This window comes from Pleurodeles waltl, chromosome 1_1, assembly GCF_031143425.1.
Source record: "Pleurodeles waltl isolate 20211129_DDA chromosome 1_1, aPleWal1.hap1.20221129, whole genome shotgun sequence".
NCBI classification, from domain to species: Eukaryota; Metazoa; Chordata; class Amphibia; order Caudata; family Salamandridae; genus Pleurodeles; species Pleurodeles waltl.
Window position 1 is genome coordinate 355,082,099 of NC_090436.1, and position 19,334 is coordinate 355,101,432.

Below are 19,334 nucleotides of genomic sequence, written 5' to 3' on the forward strand. Positions count from 1 at the left end.
CATCAGATAGTTACCAATCCAACAGATCAGCAAGCAACGTCAGTCTTCGTCCTCAGGACATCAGTTCATCAGCAAAGTTAGAATGGGGCAAAGTCTCAAGATAGCATAGCTAAGAACCATTTTAATGGAAAAGGCAAATGTCCTTGTTTCTCCTTGGGTCACGCCGTTAAATCAAAACTGTCTAACTATTCCTTAATTCCTCATTGGATAATATTTGGTGCATCATTATCTCTGTCCAATAATTTGGTAAGCACCTTGCTAGAATTTTCCACAATTCACAGTTCCCATGTCACAGATTGGTCCATGTTATTGACGTCTTTAACGGTTGGAATGTCAGATAGAAAATGTTACACTTTGCGCTCCAGTCAGTGTCTTCATTGTCCTCTCCTCGGAGAGTTAACCTTGCACCTGTTACGAATTACACTGTTGCATCTAGCAAGAACATCGCCTTGAGCAAAGCTGGTTCTCATGAGAAAAAATGTACTATGGCTACACACATATAAATAAAATGCAATTCAATATGAGGCCAGGCAGCTAGGCCCAAGCCCTTTCTAAGTTAAAGCCCTTTTTGTTTAATGAAGCAAGCTCTTAACACATAACACTAATTATGATATACTAATACAAATTTAAAACATTATTGATTAATAATTCAGAATTAATAAGCCTTTTCATTAGTCTTCGTATACACTGGTAGCCACTCCCCGTGGGCACATTTCAAACAGGTGCATTATTTTCTATGTTAACACATTTTCTATGCGGCTTCATCACACAATATGTTGCAAGTTTTTCGTATTAATATTTCTTTAAAAGACACACTCCAACAGTTTCCAACTGGGAGTACAGTGACAGGTGTGGCATAGGCAGGTTCGAACCATACATGCTGCTCGAGAGCTCCTGATGATGACGTTTTTTATCTTACTCTGTAAGAGAAATGCGAGGACTGTTCTGTTGATATCTGAAAGGCTGATGGAAGGAAGATGCTTTGGCAGATGATATGACGAGGAATATTGCTCCTATTATTAAAAGGTTGAGTGATTTTGCTCATGAAACTTCTCACGGATCTCCTCTACTTTCGGGAAAAGGTGTCTTCAATGTAGTTTGCTGAAAAGCATTGCTGTGCTGTCAAAAATGGAGAACCACGCAGCCAAAGACTGAGATACCCTATGCTAAGACATGCTTCTCCATCAAAAGCCATACTTGAGGAGTTCCCCTTAATGCATCGTTCCATCCATTGTTGATGAACATTAACGTCGTCATTCCATGACCTTAACACTGCTTTAAAGTCTGAAAGGTGGGATTGAGGCATGCCCTTTCCATAAATTATTCAGATAACACTCTACATTAGCCTTTTTGAGAGCATTATCAAGCTTTCCAGTCTTAGGATGCCCCAAGCACGGACTCATCTGTGTCCATCTGCCAGCCAGGGAACCAGCTGTAAAATGTCAGTCAAGGATTTCTCCATGTCAGGATTGGATAGAGGTTTGTCATGAAGTGACGAAGGGATAATTTATCAGAAACTTTCCGCTGTTGCATAAATTTATCAGTGACAGAATGGTGACTCGAAATTTCACGTTGGAGCTTTTGTAAAACGTTGAAGCATAGATTCTGATGATATTTTAAGGACATCTGGAGCCAAGCATCTGTCGAGGACAGCCTGAAACCAAAACTGGAAATGTTTTTCACCTTGTTTTATTTAAAAGTGGGTCACGATCTTTATCCTCCCTTCAAGTGATTTGTGAGTCAGATGTTCGAGAAACGTCCATGCTTGTTTAGCAAAAAAACTGAAACTGAACATCAGCTGTTCATTTCCATCTTCAGACAGGCACCCCATCTGGGAAGATTGTCTACGTTTTCATTTCTAAGTTTGCGGGAACCGAAAGTAAGTGAGAAGATTGTGAGAATGTAAAGCAAGAATCAATCTGATGCTTGCTCTTTTCACTGTGCTTGCCTTCGTAATTTGAACCCCAACAAAATGGACCCACCACACCAACTCTGTACCGCTTAATACAATGGCACACTTGCATGTGCCAAGCTGCTTCGAATCTCCATTTTCCTGGGCCTATGGTCAAATCAATATAAATTGCACATTCTCCAGTTGGTGTCCTCAGCTGTTTGTAACATATGTACAGGAGACACATCACTTTCCATTCATCTCACAGTATGCAGCGCTTATATAATACTCTGTCTTATCAGCATGTGTGTTACAAATGTCTTTCAGCTGAACAGACAAAGCCCACACGCTGCTTACAGACAGAGCTTCCAGAAGTAGACGTCAAGCACTTTCAAATGCAGTACATTAATTTGGTGATCAATACCGTAGTGCTCAGCCCATATTGATATTCCCAGATACACACTAAAACTACCCCAAATCCAAGAAGGAGGTGCGGGAGGTTGACACATCACAGCTTTGACAGCAACACAAAAGCCCTTACGAGAGAATATACTGTATAGTTTAGCCCTCTGCTGATGCCCAGCTAGGGCGATGACTGAATTTAGAGCCAATCTTCAAGCTGAAGTTTTCTGTCTCAAAAGTGGGATCCACGTCACAGTAAGGACTGTGACAAGGAAGAGGGGTGTAGAGATAATATCTGAGGCAGGAGAGAATGAAGGAAAAGTTGATAGGGAATCATGGCTCACGAGAGGCATGAGGGTAAGTATTTTCCTACAGAGAACTGTCTATGATATGAATTACAAAGACACTAAAAGCAGTTTTATTTCCTAAATAAAACTGCTAGATTACAAACAAAGCAAGCTCAGAAAAAAACGTGATGCGTGTATTCTATATAAAAATAGTACTTAAAAAACTGTAGTAGTAAAATGTCTGACTCAAAGGGACTGGGGTGCATATATTTATCCACTAGCATTTTTTAATAACAATTTCTTTGCACAAGACATAAAAGTGTTTTTTTCTAAACAGTAATATAACTAAAGAGTTGAGTGAAGACCTATGCGATATTTTTCAGTAGTGTTATTGAAAGTTATTATCTGAACACAGAATAGAAACGAAAATAATGTTTCAGAGGCCGTGACTTATCTGTGATCCTCTTAGAAATTTGTGGAATCCATTTCTGTCTGAGAAGCTACTGATCATAGAAAAGTATTTCCCATTTCTCAACAGGATCTCAGGGGCTCCCTATATCTAATACTGTAAGACACATGTACCACTAATGTCCTTTTACCTGGGGTTGCTGCAAGAGGAACATTAGAAAGTTCAAATGCTTGAAATGTGCTTGAAAATTTGAAATTTCATCAATAAAATAAACTGGCACAGTGTGTTTCCGGTGGGGCAAGCAAGTACAATATTATAAACATACACAATTCTAAGTCTAAAAGACAGAACAATGGATAAGTCTACCTTGCAGAGGATGTTGGGTTGCAACATGCCACTTCTAACATAACAGCCATTGGTAAGCCAATAGCGCTGCGCTTGGCAAGTTGCTATATGTTTTTTTAACATTTTTATTTCAGACAGATGCTATATAAAGGAAAGAAATGACGCCTAAATGCATGTTGGGCAGAACAACTTTGGCCCCATTTATTTGGGGTGGTGATATGGCCATACCCACACCCTCTTATTTTGAAAAAAAACATCTTCCCTGGTCTCTGGTGAGCTTTCTGCCCCCCTTGGGGGCAGATGGGCCTTCCAAAAATAGGCCGATCTGCCCCCAAGTGGGGCAGATATGGCCAATAGTAATGTGCCCCCATGGGGAGTGACCCTTGCCCAAGGGGCTGTCCCCCAAACAAAACACACACATACCAATTCCTGGTGCCTAAGTGGTTTCTGCCCCCCACCGGGGCTGATCCGCCTAATAGAAATAGGGCGATCAGCCCCAAAGGGGGGCAGAAATGGCTTAAATACAATTTGCCACCCAGGGTATGGACCCTTGCCTAAGGGGTCGCTCCCCATACATAAAAACATAAAGTAAATGAAGAAATATATATATCCCTGGGGTCTAGAAGTTTCTGCCCCCCGGGGGGGGGCAGATCGGCCTAATTATAATAGGCCGATTTGGCCCGGGGGGGGCAGAAAAGGCCTAAAAATATTTTGCCCCCTCCCCTTTTTTTTTTAATACTTACGCATAAGGGGAGCGGACCCTTGGGCAAGGGCCGCTCCCCTTATGCGTAAGTATTAAAAGAAAAAATCCCTGGTGTCTAGTGGTTTCTGCCCCCGGGGTTGGGGGGGCAGAAATGGCCTAAAAATAATTGTGCCCCCCTGGGAGAGACCCTTGCCTAAGGGGTCGCTCCCCACATATAAAAGAAAAAATAATAATAAACCTTGGTATCTAGGGGATTTCTGCCCCCCAGGGGCAGATCGGTCTAATTATATTAGACCTATCTGCAACCAGGGGGGCAGAAATGGCCTAACAATATTTCCTCCCCCTGGATAGCAGCCCTTGCCCAAGGGGACCGCTTCCCTTATGCGTAAGTATTAAAAAAAAAAATCCCTGGTGTCTAGTGGTTTCTGCCCCCCCAATGGCCTAAAAATAACTTGGCCTGCCAGGGAGCGACCCTTGCCTAAGGGGTCGCTCCCCACATATATATAAAAAAAAAAATATATATATATATATATATATCCCTGGTGTCTAGGGGGTTTCTGCCCCCCTGGGGCCGATCGTGTTCTGATGTAATCAGACGTCACTGGGGGGGTTGTGGGGGTCGGGGGTAGAAGGGGAAGCGATTCCCCTTCCAGCCCTGCCCTGGGGGTGTGGGGGGGCAGCCCTCAGAGGGAGCGCTAGTGCTTCCCCCAAGGGCCAGTACCAGGACATAATGGTTACATCTGTGGCGCCTGAGCGCCGCAGCCACGGACGTAACCATTACGTCCACGGCGGTGAAGGGGTTAAACTAACTTTAAAAAGAGCTATGATCCAGCCAGGGATAAAATAATGTTTTAAAGTGCCTAAGCACTAATTGGATCATCGTTCTTTTTTATTATAACTGTTAGCCGCCCTGCAGACCACCCACGCTGATATTCAGCATGGCTGCAGATCATTGGCAAAGTTGGCTATGCCGATGCTATACAGCATATATACTCACAAACATTTTCTCTGGGGCCATAAAGTATGCTCTGTAGTGTGCCTGAGGGCCACATCAAATCTGTCAGCACAGTTGGAGTGGTATTTTGTGAGTTGGGGTGATGGGAGGAGTTTAGGCGGTCACAGGGGAAGCAAATCATGTTGTGGTCAGTGAGTCACTGAGTTATTCTGAATGTTGGATTCCAGACTGTCCTGTAAATAAAACCCCTTGTCTGTAATAAGTCACAGATTTGACAACACTGTGTTTTACTGTCTCTGAATCATTATCCCTTTACCGTGCCTTGCAGTAAGCCTTGAGAGAGCCGAGTGTCAAAAAAAAGTAACTTGATGATTGTATCAGAATGAAATAGAATTGCACAATGTGAAATCAAAAACACAGCGTCAATCCCAGCTTCCCTACTTGACTTAATTGAGTGATCTTAGGCAATTATTTAAATTAATCTTGCCTCCCTTGTCTTCATTATGACACGTAAGAACACCTTGAAATACATGAGTTCAGGATATACACTATCCAAAACCTTCTTTAATAACAACCCAGGCCAACCAGAGGGTTCAGTGTGACAAATGATTTGCCCCTTAGTTCACTATTGACATTGTTGTCTGAATGGGAGGAAGGATTAATGTTTCTACATTCATTTTTGGAAACTTCAGTTTTAGAAACAATAATTCTGAATGCACTCATATAACCTGAAGTACTAAGGTGAAACGCTTTATGCATGTTAATAAAATACATTCTGAATTTTGGGTAAATTGCATGATATTTTTGCATATTTGTTTCAAAATTTCTTTAACAATGAATATGTTCTGAAAGTTAAGTGGTTCCGGGCACCTTATTTGCTTCTTCTATTTTACTCCAGTTAACGTGTAAATAAACGTTTGCACGTTTATTTCATATGTTTCTGAGTGTTAGTGCTGTCTCAAGTAAACAGCAGTCCAGTGGAGTCATTCAGATGGTGGCCACATGAGAAGGTCAGGACGGCTGCACGCGGCCCCCAGGCGGTACTTTAAGTACCACTGCTGTATAGCATGAACAAAAAGCAACGGCAGAGCCAATAGTCTTAAAGGCAAGACCCATTGGCTTTGCCAGTGCGTGTTAAGTTTTGACACAACACCCCTGTGAACCTGAGCAATTTAGTTAATCTCCCCATGCCTGAAAAAGAAAAAAAAGGACACTTGGCAAAAAATCCTACTACATAAAGAAAGCAATCGCATCCATGTCCATGTAATAATAAATCTGGAAGCAGATAACATCTGTTGCCACAATAAAAGTAGATAACATCTGTTGTCACAATATGATGTGATCCACTGTGAGTGATGGTGCCCAGTGATGACCGGCCAGATAAAGGTTCCCAAATCTGCACTGTAGAACAGGACATCCAATTAAAGGGCCACTAGACCGAAGAGTCCAGGTTGCATACACACACCAGCACATTACCGGAAGTCATGATGAGTAAGTATCAGTGCTTAATTTGTGCTGGTGGTTTCTGGTGTGAGAGCTGGCACTTAGTTTTCTAAATCAGGCATTTACTGCGAGCAAAAGACATATGGGAAAGACGGAGGAAGAGAACATGAAAAGGCGTCACAAACGGAAAGAGCAGAAGGCTGTAAGAGTGAGCTGAATGAGCATGGAGTGGCTGTGAATGGATTAAAGAAGCCTGAGAAGGCTTTAGAATGACACTGCTTCGATGTTCTGTGTTTGCACATTTAATTGCAGCAGCCGCATGTTTCACAGGAGAGCTTTGGGCACCAGCACATTTTTATTTGCAAATTAAGCACTGGTAAGTATTGCATATGGAACGCACTGTTTGTGAGATCAGTATAAAGCTGTCACAAGACAGACAATTCTTATATGTCGCTCAGACACCTTAACTGGTTGAAATGTGACAACCCATAATGGAAGTGAGCAGTCAGGAGCCACAGTCACTACTTGTGCAAAGAAGTCTGTACACTGCTGAGAACCTGCTATCTGTTCATCAGAACGCTTTCGGTCCAAATGCTGCTTTTCTAGAGCGCGTACAGGCCGTTCCCTGAGAAATGAAGGAATATTGCTGTTAAAAGCGGCTTGGTGTTAGCACCATTTAACATAAAATAACCATCAAAACCACCTAACAAGGAAAATAAGAAAGGATATCGGATTAGCTAAACGAAATCTGAGGAAAGCAGAGATGGAAAAACAACCACAGGAGACGAGGTGGAGCAAAATTCTTTCCAGCGTTAAGCTATCACCTTTAGATAAGAGGAGGGCCTTTGGGGAGGCAATACATGCAGATAAGCATTAGCAAAGCCAATAGGTATGGGCAAATGGGTGACCTATTGCCTTTGGCAATGGGGTGTGGCAGTGCACAGGAGTACTGTGGGGGTGGTGAATGGGAGGGCAGGTGTGGGTGTGTGCTGCAGCGTTGAGGACGGATCATGGATGGGGCAGAGTGGCAATGAGACTGCTACTGTATTTGGGCCCCAATGGTAATCGCACTGCGGGAGTAAGTGCTCTCGGGTCACCTGGGTTACTGAGAAGCCACAGAAAGAGTTGTAGAATCCAGACATCAAGGAGGGCAGTTGGGGGCAGGATGAGATGAAACAGGTACAAGGGCGGGTGGGGGTGAAGAAGAAAGGTGGGTGGCAGAGAAAAGAAGCAACAAGGGACACATTTATGGCATATAGCATAATAACAAGAAATGAGCAGAAAGTCACAAACAGGACAAGAAACAAGCAGAAAACAGGCAGAAAGGCACAAACAGGGGGCAAGAAACAGCAGAAAGGCACAAATAGAGGGCACGAAACAAGCAGAAAGACACAAAGGGCAAGAAATGAGCATAAAACGAGCAGAAATACAGAAACAAAGGGGCAAAAAAACTAGCAAAAAGGCACAAACAGATGGCAAGAAATGAGCAGAAAGGCACAAATGGCAAGAAATAAGCAGTAAACAGGCAGGGAGGCAGAAACAGAGGGCAAGGAACTAAAAGAAAGGCACAAACAGAGCAAGAAACGAGCAGAAAGGCACAAAAATAGTGCAAGAAACAAGCAGAAAGGCAGAAACAGAGGGAAAGAAATGATCAGAAAGGCCCAGACAGAGGGCAAGAAATTAGCAGAAAGGCACAGAGTGCAAGAAACAAGCAGAAAGGCAGAAACAGAGGGCAATAAATGAGCAGAAAGGTACAAACAGAGATCAAAAAACAGGCAGAAAGGCAGAAATGGCATGAAACAAGCAGAAAGGCAGAAACAGCAAGAAATGAGCAGAAAATGAGCAGAAATGGAGAAGCGGGCAAAAAACAAGCAAAAAGGCATAAACAGAAGGCAGGAAACGACAGAAAGGCACAAACAGAAGGCAAGAAACGAGCACAAATGCAGAAACAGAAGACAAGAAACAAGCAGAAAGGCACAAACAGGGCAAGAAATGAGAAGAAAGACATCAGAATAGCACAAACAGAGGGCAAGAAATGAGCAGAAAATGAGCACAAAGGCAGAGGTCAAGAAACAATCATAAAGGCAGAAACAGAGGAATAAACTAGCAGAAAGGGAGAAACAGAGGTCAAGAATTGAGCAGAAAAGCAGAAAAAGGCAGCGTGAAAGGAGCATAAAATAAGCAGAAAGGCAGAAATAGAAGTTAATAAAGTAGCAAAATGGCACAAACAGAAAGGCACAAACAGAGGAATAAACAAGAAGAAAGTTCTAAACAGAGGTGAAGAATCAAACAGAAAGGCAAAAACAGATGACACGAAAGGACCATAAAAACAAGCTTAGAGGCAGAAATAGAAGTTATTAAACTCGCAGACTAGCACAAACAAAAAGGAACAAACAGAGGAATAAACAAGCAGAAAGCCAGAAACAGACAACATAAAAGGACCATAAAAGCAAGTATAAAGACAGGAATAGAAGTCGAGAAACAAGCAGAATGGCACAAACAGAAGAATAAAAGAGCAAAAAGTCAGAAACAGAGTGTAGGAATCTGGCAGAAAGTCAGAAGCACACACAAAAGGACCATAAAAACAAGAGTAACAGCAGGAATTAAAGTCAAGAAATTAATAGAAAGGCACAGATAGAGGAATAAAAGAGCAGACACAAAGTTCAAGAAGAAACAAAGAGAAAACAGGCAGAGACACACACAAATAAATCAGCCATAGGAAAAACCAAGCAACAGGAACTATAGTGCTATTAATGTGCGGCTGGACCGGTCAGCCATTGAAAACAAAATGAAAAAGTAGTTCCGAACAATGGCTGAAAACATGGATGCTGCAGACCTTAACTGTAGTTGGCCGGTGCTTTTGGGGAGGGCTAATCTCAGAAAAGGCATGACGTACGCATGCCGTTCATGAATAAGGATGCTGAAAAATGGAGCGACAATGGTGGCAGCAAATGGGGAGGCTGTGGGTGGACTGAAGCCCACGATGTAGACACAGCAGTCTCGGTTTGAGACGTGCATGTGCACTATTTAGAGCAGAGACCTAAAAATAGAACAGTAAAATGTGGTACATATTAGCATAGTAACAATGTCTCTGTCTACATTAGGTTAAAACTAACATCACACATATTATCATAAACTTACAGAATGCTATGATCTATGCCGTGTAAATATGTGATGTATGTAAAAGCAAAATCCAAAATCTTAAAAAGAAGCAACACTATGATATCCATTTTTACCTCATACATGGACACAAAGATGAGATGAAGAGAGGGTGGCAGTGCATTAGCACTGCAGTTGCAGTCGGGGGAGTAGAGCACATCATGATGGCCCACAGATCACATAAAGTGCTCTAGTGTGGGACACTTTTGCTCAGCATTTTTTTTTCGTTGGTGACAGTAAGGGCCATATTTATACTTTTTGACGCAAAACTGCGGTAACGCAGTTTTGCGCCAAAAAAATTAGCGCCGGCTAACGCCATTCTGAAGCACCATGCGGGCGCCGTATTTATTGAATGGCGTTAGCCGGCGTTAGCCGACCGGCGCTGCCTGGTGTGCGTGAAAAAAAACCACGTACACCAGGCAGCGCCGGCGTAGGGAAAAATGGCGTTTGGGCGTCCAAAAATGGGGCAAGTCAGGCTGAGGCAAAAAAATCGTCTTAACCCGATTTGCGCCATTTGTTTTTGGCGCCCAGACGCCATTAACATGACTCCTGTCTTAGCAAAGACAGGTGTCATGCCCCCTTGCCCAATGGCCATGCCCAGGGGACTTCTGTCCCCTGGGCATGGTCATTGGGCATAGTGGCATGTAGGGGGGCACAAATCAGGCCCCCCTATGCCACAAAAAAAAATTTAAAAAAAATTATTACCACAACTTACCTTTTCTTCCCTGGGATGGGTCCCTCCATCCTTGGGTGTCCTCCTGGGGTGAGCAAGGGTGGCAGGGGTGTCCCTGGGGGCAGGGGAGGGCACCTCTGGGCTCATTCTGAGCCCACAGGTCCCTTAACGCCTGCCCTGACCCAGGCGTTAAAAAGAGGCGCAAATGCGGGTTTTTTTGCCCCGCCCACTCCCGGGCGTCATTTTTGCCCGGGAGTATAAATACCACGCACATGCCTGGGAGTCATTTTTTAAGACGGGAACGCCTACCTTGCATCTCATTAACTCAAGGAAGGTGTTCACGCCAAAAAATGACGCTAACTCCATGAACTTTGGCGCTAGACGCGTCTAACGCCAAAGTATAAATATGGAGTTAGTTTTGCGTCGAATTTGCGTCGAAAAAAACGACGCAAATTCGGCGCAAACGGAGTATAAATATGCCCCTAAATTTTGCATTAGGCTTCAGTTGGCATGTGCTTTGATTGAGTGCTGGAAAATATGTTGCACGCACTGTCAGTTGTTCGAAGTGTTAGTTTTGGGCTATTCATGAGTACAAAGACACTGCAAAATTGTCGAGAACCAGCGCAAATTTTCCTGCATAATTTATGTCTGGTGGCTCAATGGACGAATGCACCCCACGTTGCAGGGACCACAATTTGGTCTCACGGAAATAGGTTTAAGTTTTGACTGGCTTGCTCTGCATTTCATCCTTTGAAGTCGATAAAATGAGCACATTAAGTTGGGTAACAATAAACTTCTGTTATTTAGTGCCAAGATCCCTTTCTGTCGGAACGAGCACTTTAAAAGTCTCATGTTATTTTATGGTAGTATGGTTCAAGCTATATCTATAAGTGAGCTGTCATGCATCATAAGGCAGAGCTGTTTTGCATAATTAATTAGGACGCATGATCATCTTCAAAGTTACCAAATCCATGACTGCAACCCAGTTTAAACAACACTTTACGCATTAATCCTAAATCTTTTATAATCACAGAAATAATGTGACTCCCTGAGAAGGAAAACCCTCCCTTTTTCGTCCTAGCTCACTTCATGTTCACAGCATTAGTGATAGAAAGTGCGTTTTAAATCTATATTAAGCGAGGGAAGAAGGCGAGAAGCTAAGACAACCAAGCCGGTGGGCACGTGCAGATTTCTCATTGCTTCTCCTGGGGTGCAAGCTGCTCTCTCTTCTAAACAAGGTCAATAGTACAAATATGAATAAAATGGATTTGTATACAAAACACCATCAATCAACCCAATTACATTTAATGCACTTCATAGCGACAAGAAACTTCTGAGTTCTGAATTCCCTCGATGGAATCACTGGTGCAGTGTGAGATAAAATGGCGCATTCATGAATACGCACTGCAATTGGTCAACTCGGAGCATGCCACAAGATCTGCAGCCAAACGTCAAGGAAAGGATGCTCGGGTTTGTTGACAACTCTTCCATGATTTTTGCAACAGCTACATGGAATAAAGCGTTTAGCACAGTGATTTTAATATACTGTTACATTTTCACAAAAGGTGCCATGCGTGCACGATATACAATCTACAGATTTATTTGTAGCATTACTCATTTCTCTGTATTTCATTTAATTTCTCAAACAGTGACCTTTGTTTTATTTGCAAAGTGATTAAGTTTTGACTGACTAAGGCTTGGGCATAACAACGCAGAAGGAGTCTTTCATAAGGGATGGCAGGTGTCTTGTCTGCAGTAAAAACAGACCATCTTCCAGAACCGCTGTTTTCTTAAAACTGTAAAACTGTAAACTTCGCACTTGTATAGCACACTACTCACCCATTAGTGTCTCAAGGCGCTGTACGCATACCACTATGGAACCCCTCCTGGCTTTTCCCTGTGAGGTGCCCACTCCTGGGCACCCCCAGGGTGAAGCCAGGCATCCAAGCGCTGTTGGGGCCGTTGTGGAGATTAAGCAAGCTATTGCCCAGAGTTACAGAGTGGGACCCATTAATTAGATTAGGCACTGAGGCGAGATTTATCTGGTCCAAGGGAATTGAGCCCAAGACCTGCCAAGGTGGGACTTGAACCCTGGTCCCGGGCTAGATCTCTGCATCAAGGTCTGCCACTCTAACCATTGTTCCACAATTCTTAAAGGGGGCAAAGGGCAGGAGACGCAAACTGATGCAAATGAGCTGTGCAGTTCGGGGAGATCGTGTTTGATGCCTGTGGCGCCATAGCAAGACGCTCTGTGTTCCGCAGCACACAAATGCCTTTTTACTGACTTCCACTTCATTATCAATAAATACAAGAGATGCTCGAGAGGGATGCAGGGACAAATATATATGGTTGGCCCAGGCAAAGGAGAGGAGTGGCTGACATATTAACTACTAATCTCCAACATCTCCACTTCAATAACCAGACAGGCCAACACAACGTTTTGTCTCTATTTTCCTGTCTTTAAAGTCTTGTAGAAAATCACTTTCCAATAGCCGCTGCTTGGACTTGCGGCTGACACGCTTCTATTTCATATAAGTGTCTGCGGGAATGGATCAGTCCGCATTTGTGTCTGTATATTTTCCTAATGCGCGGAGTTAATTATTAAACAAAACTCCCATGCTTGCCAATAACAGAAAATTGCCTTTGTTTCAGTAGCATAATGCAACACAAAGGCTCAGAATTGAAATAAATAAATAAATAAACCTCACATTGTGACTGTCTTCCATCACTGCAGCACATACACAGACTGCCCCAAGAGTAGCCTCAACAATAGCTGCAAGACGGTCAGCCATTGTTAAAAAAAAAAAGTAGTCGCGAACAATGGACACAGCGGACCTTAACTGTAGTTGGCTGGTAGTTTTGGGAAGAGCTAAACACCAGAAAATGCATGACGAACGCATGCCCTTCTCGAATGGGGTTGCTGCAAATGAGAGCGACGATGGTGGCAGCAAATGGGAAGGCTGTGGACAGACTGAAGCCCACAATGTAGACTCAGCAGTCTCGGTTCGAGACGCGCATGCATGCAGTCTAGAGCCGAGAACTAATAAAAATGGTCTGCAGTGCAAAATCAGACATGCATAGTTCAAGGTCACTGTGTACAAGAGAGCAGAGAGACAGACTGCAAGCTTAATAAAATCAAAAATAAAATAAAAATAAATAAAAATAAAATAAAAATAACTAAATCTCCCCCTGACAAACAAATAAATGTGTAAAGCACTCCAATACTTTCAGATTGCTGTGCCAATAAATGAATGTGTTGTTGTGTAATTTAACTGGTGCTCATGTAACTGGTGCTCCACTACCTTCGAGCCAGACCAAGTTTGCCCTATGTAAAAGTGCAAAAGAAGAAGAAATAGTACCACAATCGCAGTGGGTGGACACTAATTAACATACATCAATCTGTACTTGGTCCATGGCAGGAAAAGGAAGTGACGCAGTAAGTCATACTTCACCTACGCTGCAAATTAGAAGGCAGCAAAGAAGAGTGATGCCAACAAATGGTAAGCAGTGGACATATTAAAAGCCCCTTTTTAAAGTTAATTTTTTTGGCAACTTAGGTCGCTAAAGTGACAGCCCATGTATGCTGCCTGCAGGCTCAACCTAAACCTAGACACCTTATAGCCAAAATCAGGCTTCTGAAAGCATCTTAGATGAAATATATGTATTGGTATGGGGCTGGATTTGCTCGGAAGTTTAGATTTAGTCCTGCATCCCTGCCCGCTATCGCACCCATGCCTGGATATACTCTTAGGCCAGATTTACAAGAAACTGGAGACAGTACTGATGCACCATGTTGCCTGCGTCACCCGTGCCCCACCTGACGACACAATATGTATGCCGTATTTATAATATGGCGCACCATGGCGGTCATTAGGTCAATAGGGTCAGAATTTTTTATGCTATTGTGGCGCTTTGCTCCACTAGCGTAAAAAATGTTGATGCTAGTAGAGCAAAGTGCAAGGAGGCCCATACGTTAATATGGGTGCGTCATTTTAATGCCTGCTCTGAGCAGGTGTTAAAAATGATGCAAAAAATGGCGCAGTCAAATCTTGTAGATTTCACTGTGCCATTTTTGCAGGCCTCGTAACACCAGAGCACCCCCCTTGGATATATTATGCCTGATGCAGGCATATTGTGGTGCAAGGGGTCGCAAAGTGGTGCAATGCATGTATTGCACCACTTTCTAAATATGGCATGGTGAGAATTGCTTCCTTGAGCCACATTAGCGTAAAAAGAAATTACGCTAGTTTAGCGCAAGGAGGCGCTAGGGCCTTGTAAATTTGTCTCTTAGGGTTACTCAATAAAAAGACCAAAAATGATGGATGGAATACATTCACTGGTAATTACTTAAGGTCTTGATGAGGCCCATCAAGACCAGAACATGTCTGGAGTTGCTTTTGTAACTATACGCAAGAGACTTGATATAGCAATTTGGCCTTGACTGAGGCTTCTGGGACAGAGTCAAGTGTGATCTGCATGTTTAAAGTTCCAGTCTGAACAATGAACTGGAAAGCAGCCCACTGTAATTTCCAGAGCCTGAGATCTTAGTAGTCTTCAAATCTAACTGAGCTGCTGAGAGGATTTTTTGCCAATTTTCTTTTTATTTTCTCCAATATTGCTTGTAGAGAATTGTTGGAACAGATGAGCTGAGGCCGACTTCAGGTTTCTGGCTGGTACATAGTGGCATGTTGTGGTAGCCAAGACGTTTACCCTAATAGGTTTTGTGCCAAACACACAGGCGGTCATTCTGCCGCCCGCCAAAGTCCCGCCGTCAGAATACCGCTGCGCGGTCAGAAGACCGCCGCAGTAATTCTGAGTTTCCCGCTGGGCTGGCGGGCGACCGCCAGAAGGCCGCCCGCCAGCCCAGCGGGAAACCACCTTCCATGAGGATGCCGGCTCCGAATGGAGCCGGCGGAGTGGAAGGGGTGCGACGGGTGCAGTTGCACCCTTCGCGATTTTCAGTGTCTGCTTGGCAGACACTGAAAATCTTGGTGCACTGCCCTGCGACACCCGTTACCGCCAGCCAGGTTCTGGCGGTCAAAACCGCTAGAGCCAGGCTGGCGGTAAGGGGGTCGGAATCCCCATGGCGGCGCTGCCTGCAGCGCCGCCAGGGAGGATTCCCCAGGGCAGCGAGAAACCGGCGGGACACCGCCGGTTTTCTGTTTCTGACCGCGGCTGTACCGCCGCAGTCAGAATGCCCATGGGAGCACCGCCAGCCTGTTGGCGGTGCTCCCGCGGTCGTTGGCCCTGGCGGTCCACAGAGTGTTTTAAATTTCATTCTGTATTCCACCAAAAGCCAGCTAAATGTTTTTTGGACTGCTTTAACATGATCACATCTTTCTTAGTGGAGGGACAGTCTACTACCTGTCTAATTTTGCACTCTTTCCAGCCTTGCAATGAGTTTTTTTTAGGGATGCCAATGTAGGCTATAGCTAGGTCACTGGAGCTTATGTTAGCTCTCTGCAATCATTAGTTTGCAGCAGAAGTTTTCACAGGAGATGAATATTAGTTCCTTTAACAACTGAGTTTATTAGTAAGGCTTATTTTCTGTTCAAATTAAAATGAGACCCAGGCTTATGACCTGCTGCATGGGAGTAGGTGGAGATCCCAGCTTAGTAGGGTAGGCTAGTGGTTGCAACCCAGGACAATGCCTCCTAGAATTAAGACTTTAGTATTTCCTCTGTCAAATTAAGCTTTATTTCTTCAAGAGTTGTAATTGAGGAGTTCTTTGATGCTAAAATGCTTCTTTGCACTGTTGTTATGAAGGACATGAATCTCGGTAGGTAGGCATTTATGTGGCATTCAACCAGTTGTTGATCTTGTACTTTTGCCAGGAGGAGCATTAACAAGCAGAGATGAGAGGAAGGAATGGTGTAGTACTCTGCATTGTAATTTGCTGGAGGTTGAAGCAGCTTGTTATCTTTGTATTTGCTGTTTCTGATTGTGAAAGAATACTTGAATCACATCACCTGCCCATTCCGTAAGCCTCCTCAGAAGACTGATATAGCCAAACATCACATCTTGAGGTCAAAGAGATTTGCAACACTTTTGCTGACCATCATGTAATTCAGGAGAAGTTATACACTGCTGTTGATAAGAACTTACCTGTGCAAAATATAAAGTTGTTTAAAACTAAATCCATAATACAAAGAGAAAACAACCCAGTTGGACTGCTGGGCTCCTTGATCTGCTAGCAGCACAATGTATAGTGAAGCTATTGCTCATACCCAGAATAAAACAGCAATACTTTTGTGTACTTGAATGGGACATGCCTATAATACACTAAGACATGTTGAATCAGCGATGCATTTCTAATATGCAAAAAATTAGCTGAAACAATACTGCTGTTAGGCCATAGAGATATCATGATGACACCTGACGTATCACAGCTATAGTCAGCCATGTGAAGCATTTCAGCCACACACAGAATGCATCTTAGTAACAGCCTTCAAATCTAGCTCAGCTGCTGAAAGGATATTTTCAGATTATGTTTAATCCACACATTTATAGTCCATTTTCCTTCATAAATGGATTACTGGTTTATACATTGAAGACAAAGGTACCCTGGTTGTCTCTTGACATCCGTTGTGGATCATTGGGTGAGGGCGGAAGAGTGTTACCATTACTGAAACAGTGTACGCATATCCAATTGTTGATTGTAAAGGTTTGGTGCACAGTAAAATATAACACATCTCAATAGCAAGACAGTGGTGGTGTAAATTTTGTAATGCAATATTTTTCCACTTTCTCATCACAGTTCTATTTATGAGGTAGACGAAATGCACAAAACTCGTGTTGCTTCGTAATTTACACATATAACAATCACCCCTGTGATGGAATTAACCTGAAAAGTAAAATAATATGGAAGATCAGTTGACCAAATTCAGATGTTATCATATTGGAATAAGAGAGGGCAGAGGAACTATTTTGTGAGGACTGATGTTCATTGTTATCTATTATTACTTGATTAATGGGCTAGTATTGGGGATTTTTAAATATTTTTCGCACTATTGCATGAAAATGTTGATTTGATGGATAATTCCTATAAATAAATAAACTGTTGCCTTTCATAAAAGCACAAACATTAGTAAGTCACAGGATAAAAGTAGAAGACGGAGGCACCGATAACTAATTCCCATGCATGTTCTGTTTCCTAGGAGGTTTCAGCAGACTGAGAGATCCCTTTACAAGAAGGCAATTCCCACATAGTACACACAGACTGGATTCCACAGACTTTGAGGATAACAGCCATTGGTGGCGATTTGATGTGGACGTGTTGATCATCTACATTTTCTCTGTCAACTGGGTTATTGGATTCATCATTTTCTGCTTTCTCCTCTATTTTTTTTTCCCTTCGTTTTAGGAAAATATCACCATGTGCACCATAAAATTGGAAAAATTATTAATGGCAAATATCTAGTCTTATATGTGATAGTCATTTACTAGCACAACACTTTGCTGCGAAATACCATTAAAGCACAATTAGCTTATATTCGTTCTGAAAACAAAATTACGCTTTATGGTGCTGAAATCACACTTGCATTTTAATGATAATATCGATAAACAGAAACTTCAGCTACAAGAATATTGTGGAGCAGTTTGTTTTGCTGCAATGTTTTCTATGTATCCAAGCTACATTTTGATATTGACGGCAATGGAAACATCTTTTTTGGGACGCAGGACATTTTTATGGCAATGGTTTAACAAATTCAGTTGCATTTAATTTTGGAGCCTTTGGCACGATCCCCTTATAGCATTGTTATCCTCATAGACAACTACCCTTACTTCTTGGGCCAGACATTGAAATGTGCACCTGTATCAGTAAACAAGGAATGCTCCAACATTAATCTTGTGAACTGGATATCACAATGTGTAAGCATTCACCCCATATCTATGGGGACATAGTAAAGCTCCCTTTCACTCTATTACTCATCATTTTAGGTTAGCGCCTCTATTTCAGATTTGTTGAGGACAAAGAGACCCACAGACACACATTCCAACTCACTCATTAGAATATTAGCAGGCGCAGCTCGCAGGGCCTTGTTTAGGTAGGGCGGCATGGGGGGGAGCAAACTAATTTAAAAAACAATAAAAAAAATTACTTACCTGCTTCTTTGCCGCCGTGGCGCTACTCTTCTGCTGCACTGCAGGCACAGGCTCCCAGCCTGCCCTGCGGCCAATCCTGACACTAATCAAAGCAGCATTAGGAGTGGCTGGTAGCACCTATCCAGGGCGCTCCTAGGCAGATTGGGTGCCTGTACATGCTCTCCCCAGCCTGGCAACTGTGTTGCTGGGCTGGAGAGAACCTACTGCGCATGTATGTTTGGCCGGCCTGAATAGCCGACCAAACATACATGCGCACTGAGAGGAGTGCACAGTGCACCCCCCTCATCATCGTCATTCCCAATGCCCCACCCCTTTAACAAACAAAACGATGCTAAACATGGTTTATTATCATCTCGGTTTTTAGAGGGGATTTGCAGCGGATGCTGCTGGCGGGGGGACCCGCGCCTGAATATTAGGATGGTATTACAAAGTAAACAGATATAAAGGATCCCTTTTTATGACGACTACAGCTAAATGTCTCTCTCATTCTTTTCAAACACACACACCCTCATTGCAGGGCTCTCCATTACAAACACAACAAATAACAACCCACATCAAATTTAGAAACATTTGTCCCCCGAGATTCAGAGATAGCACAATACTTGCCATGTAGGAACCTATTGATTAATTAGAGGTTTCCCTACCTCACACTATCTAGAAGCAAACCTTAGAATTTTGGAAAGTCTACCATTTCCTGTTGATCTTGCACCTATCTACCAGACTTCTGTGGTAACCCCAGGCTTGATAATATAAAACAGCTTCGTGATACACACTTACAGATGACCTACATACTTCCTCACAGACTTACCAGGGTCCTCTCTACCTCTTGAGGTACCTAGGTTTTACATACCTATTATCAGTGGATGACACCTCCTTGAGTACTACGTTCTACAACCGACGGACCGACACACGGTTTCGGACTCCCTCTCTACATCTTTTTATATACAGGTGCCTCTTATAC

The 19,334-nt window shown here is 43.1% G+C and overlaps 1 protein-coding gene across 1 annotated transcript in view; it reads left to right on the forward strand.

Annotated features, from left to right (window-relative positions):
* The window catches only part of RNF180 (ring finger protein 180), a 260,729-nt gene extending 242,032 nt beyond the window's left edge, over window positions 1–18,697 (forward strand). Inside the window, exon 7 of the mRNA XM_069235930.1 lies at window positions 17,428–18,697. Within this exon, the coding sequence (XP_069092031.1) occupies window positions 17,428–17,630 (203 nt within the window). The 3' untranslated portion in view covers window positions 17,631–18,697. The remainder of the gene's footprint in view (window positions 1–17,427) is intronic.
* The last annotated feature ends 637 nt before the right edge of the window (window positions 18,698–19,334 follow it).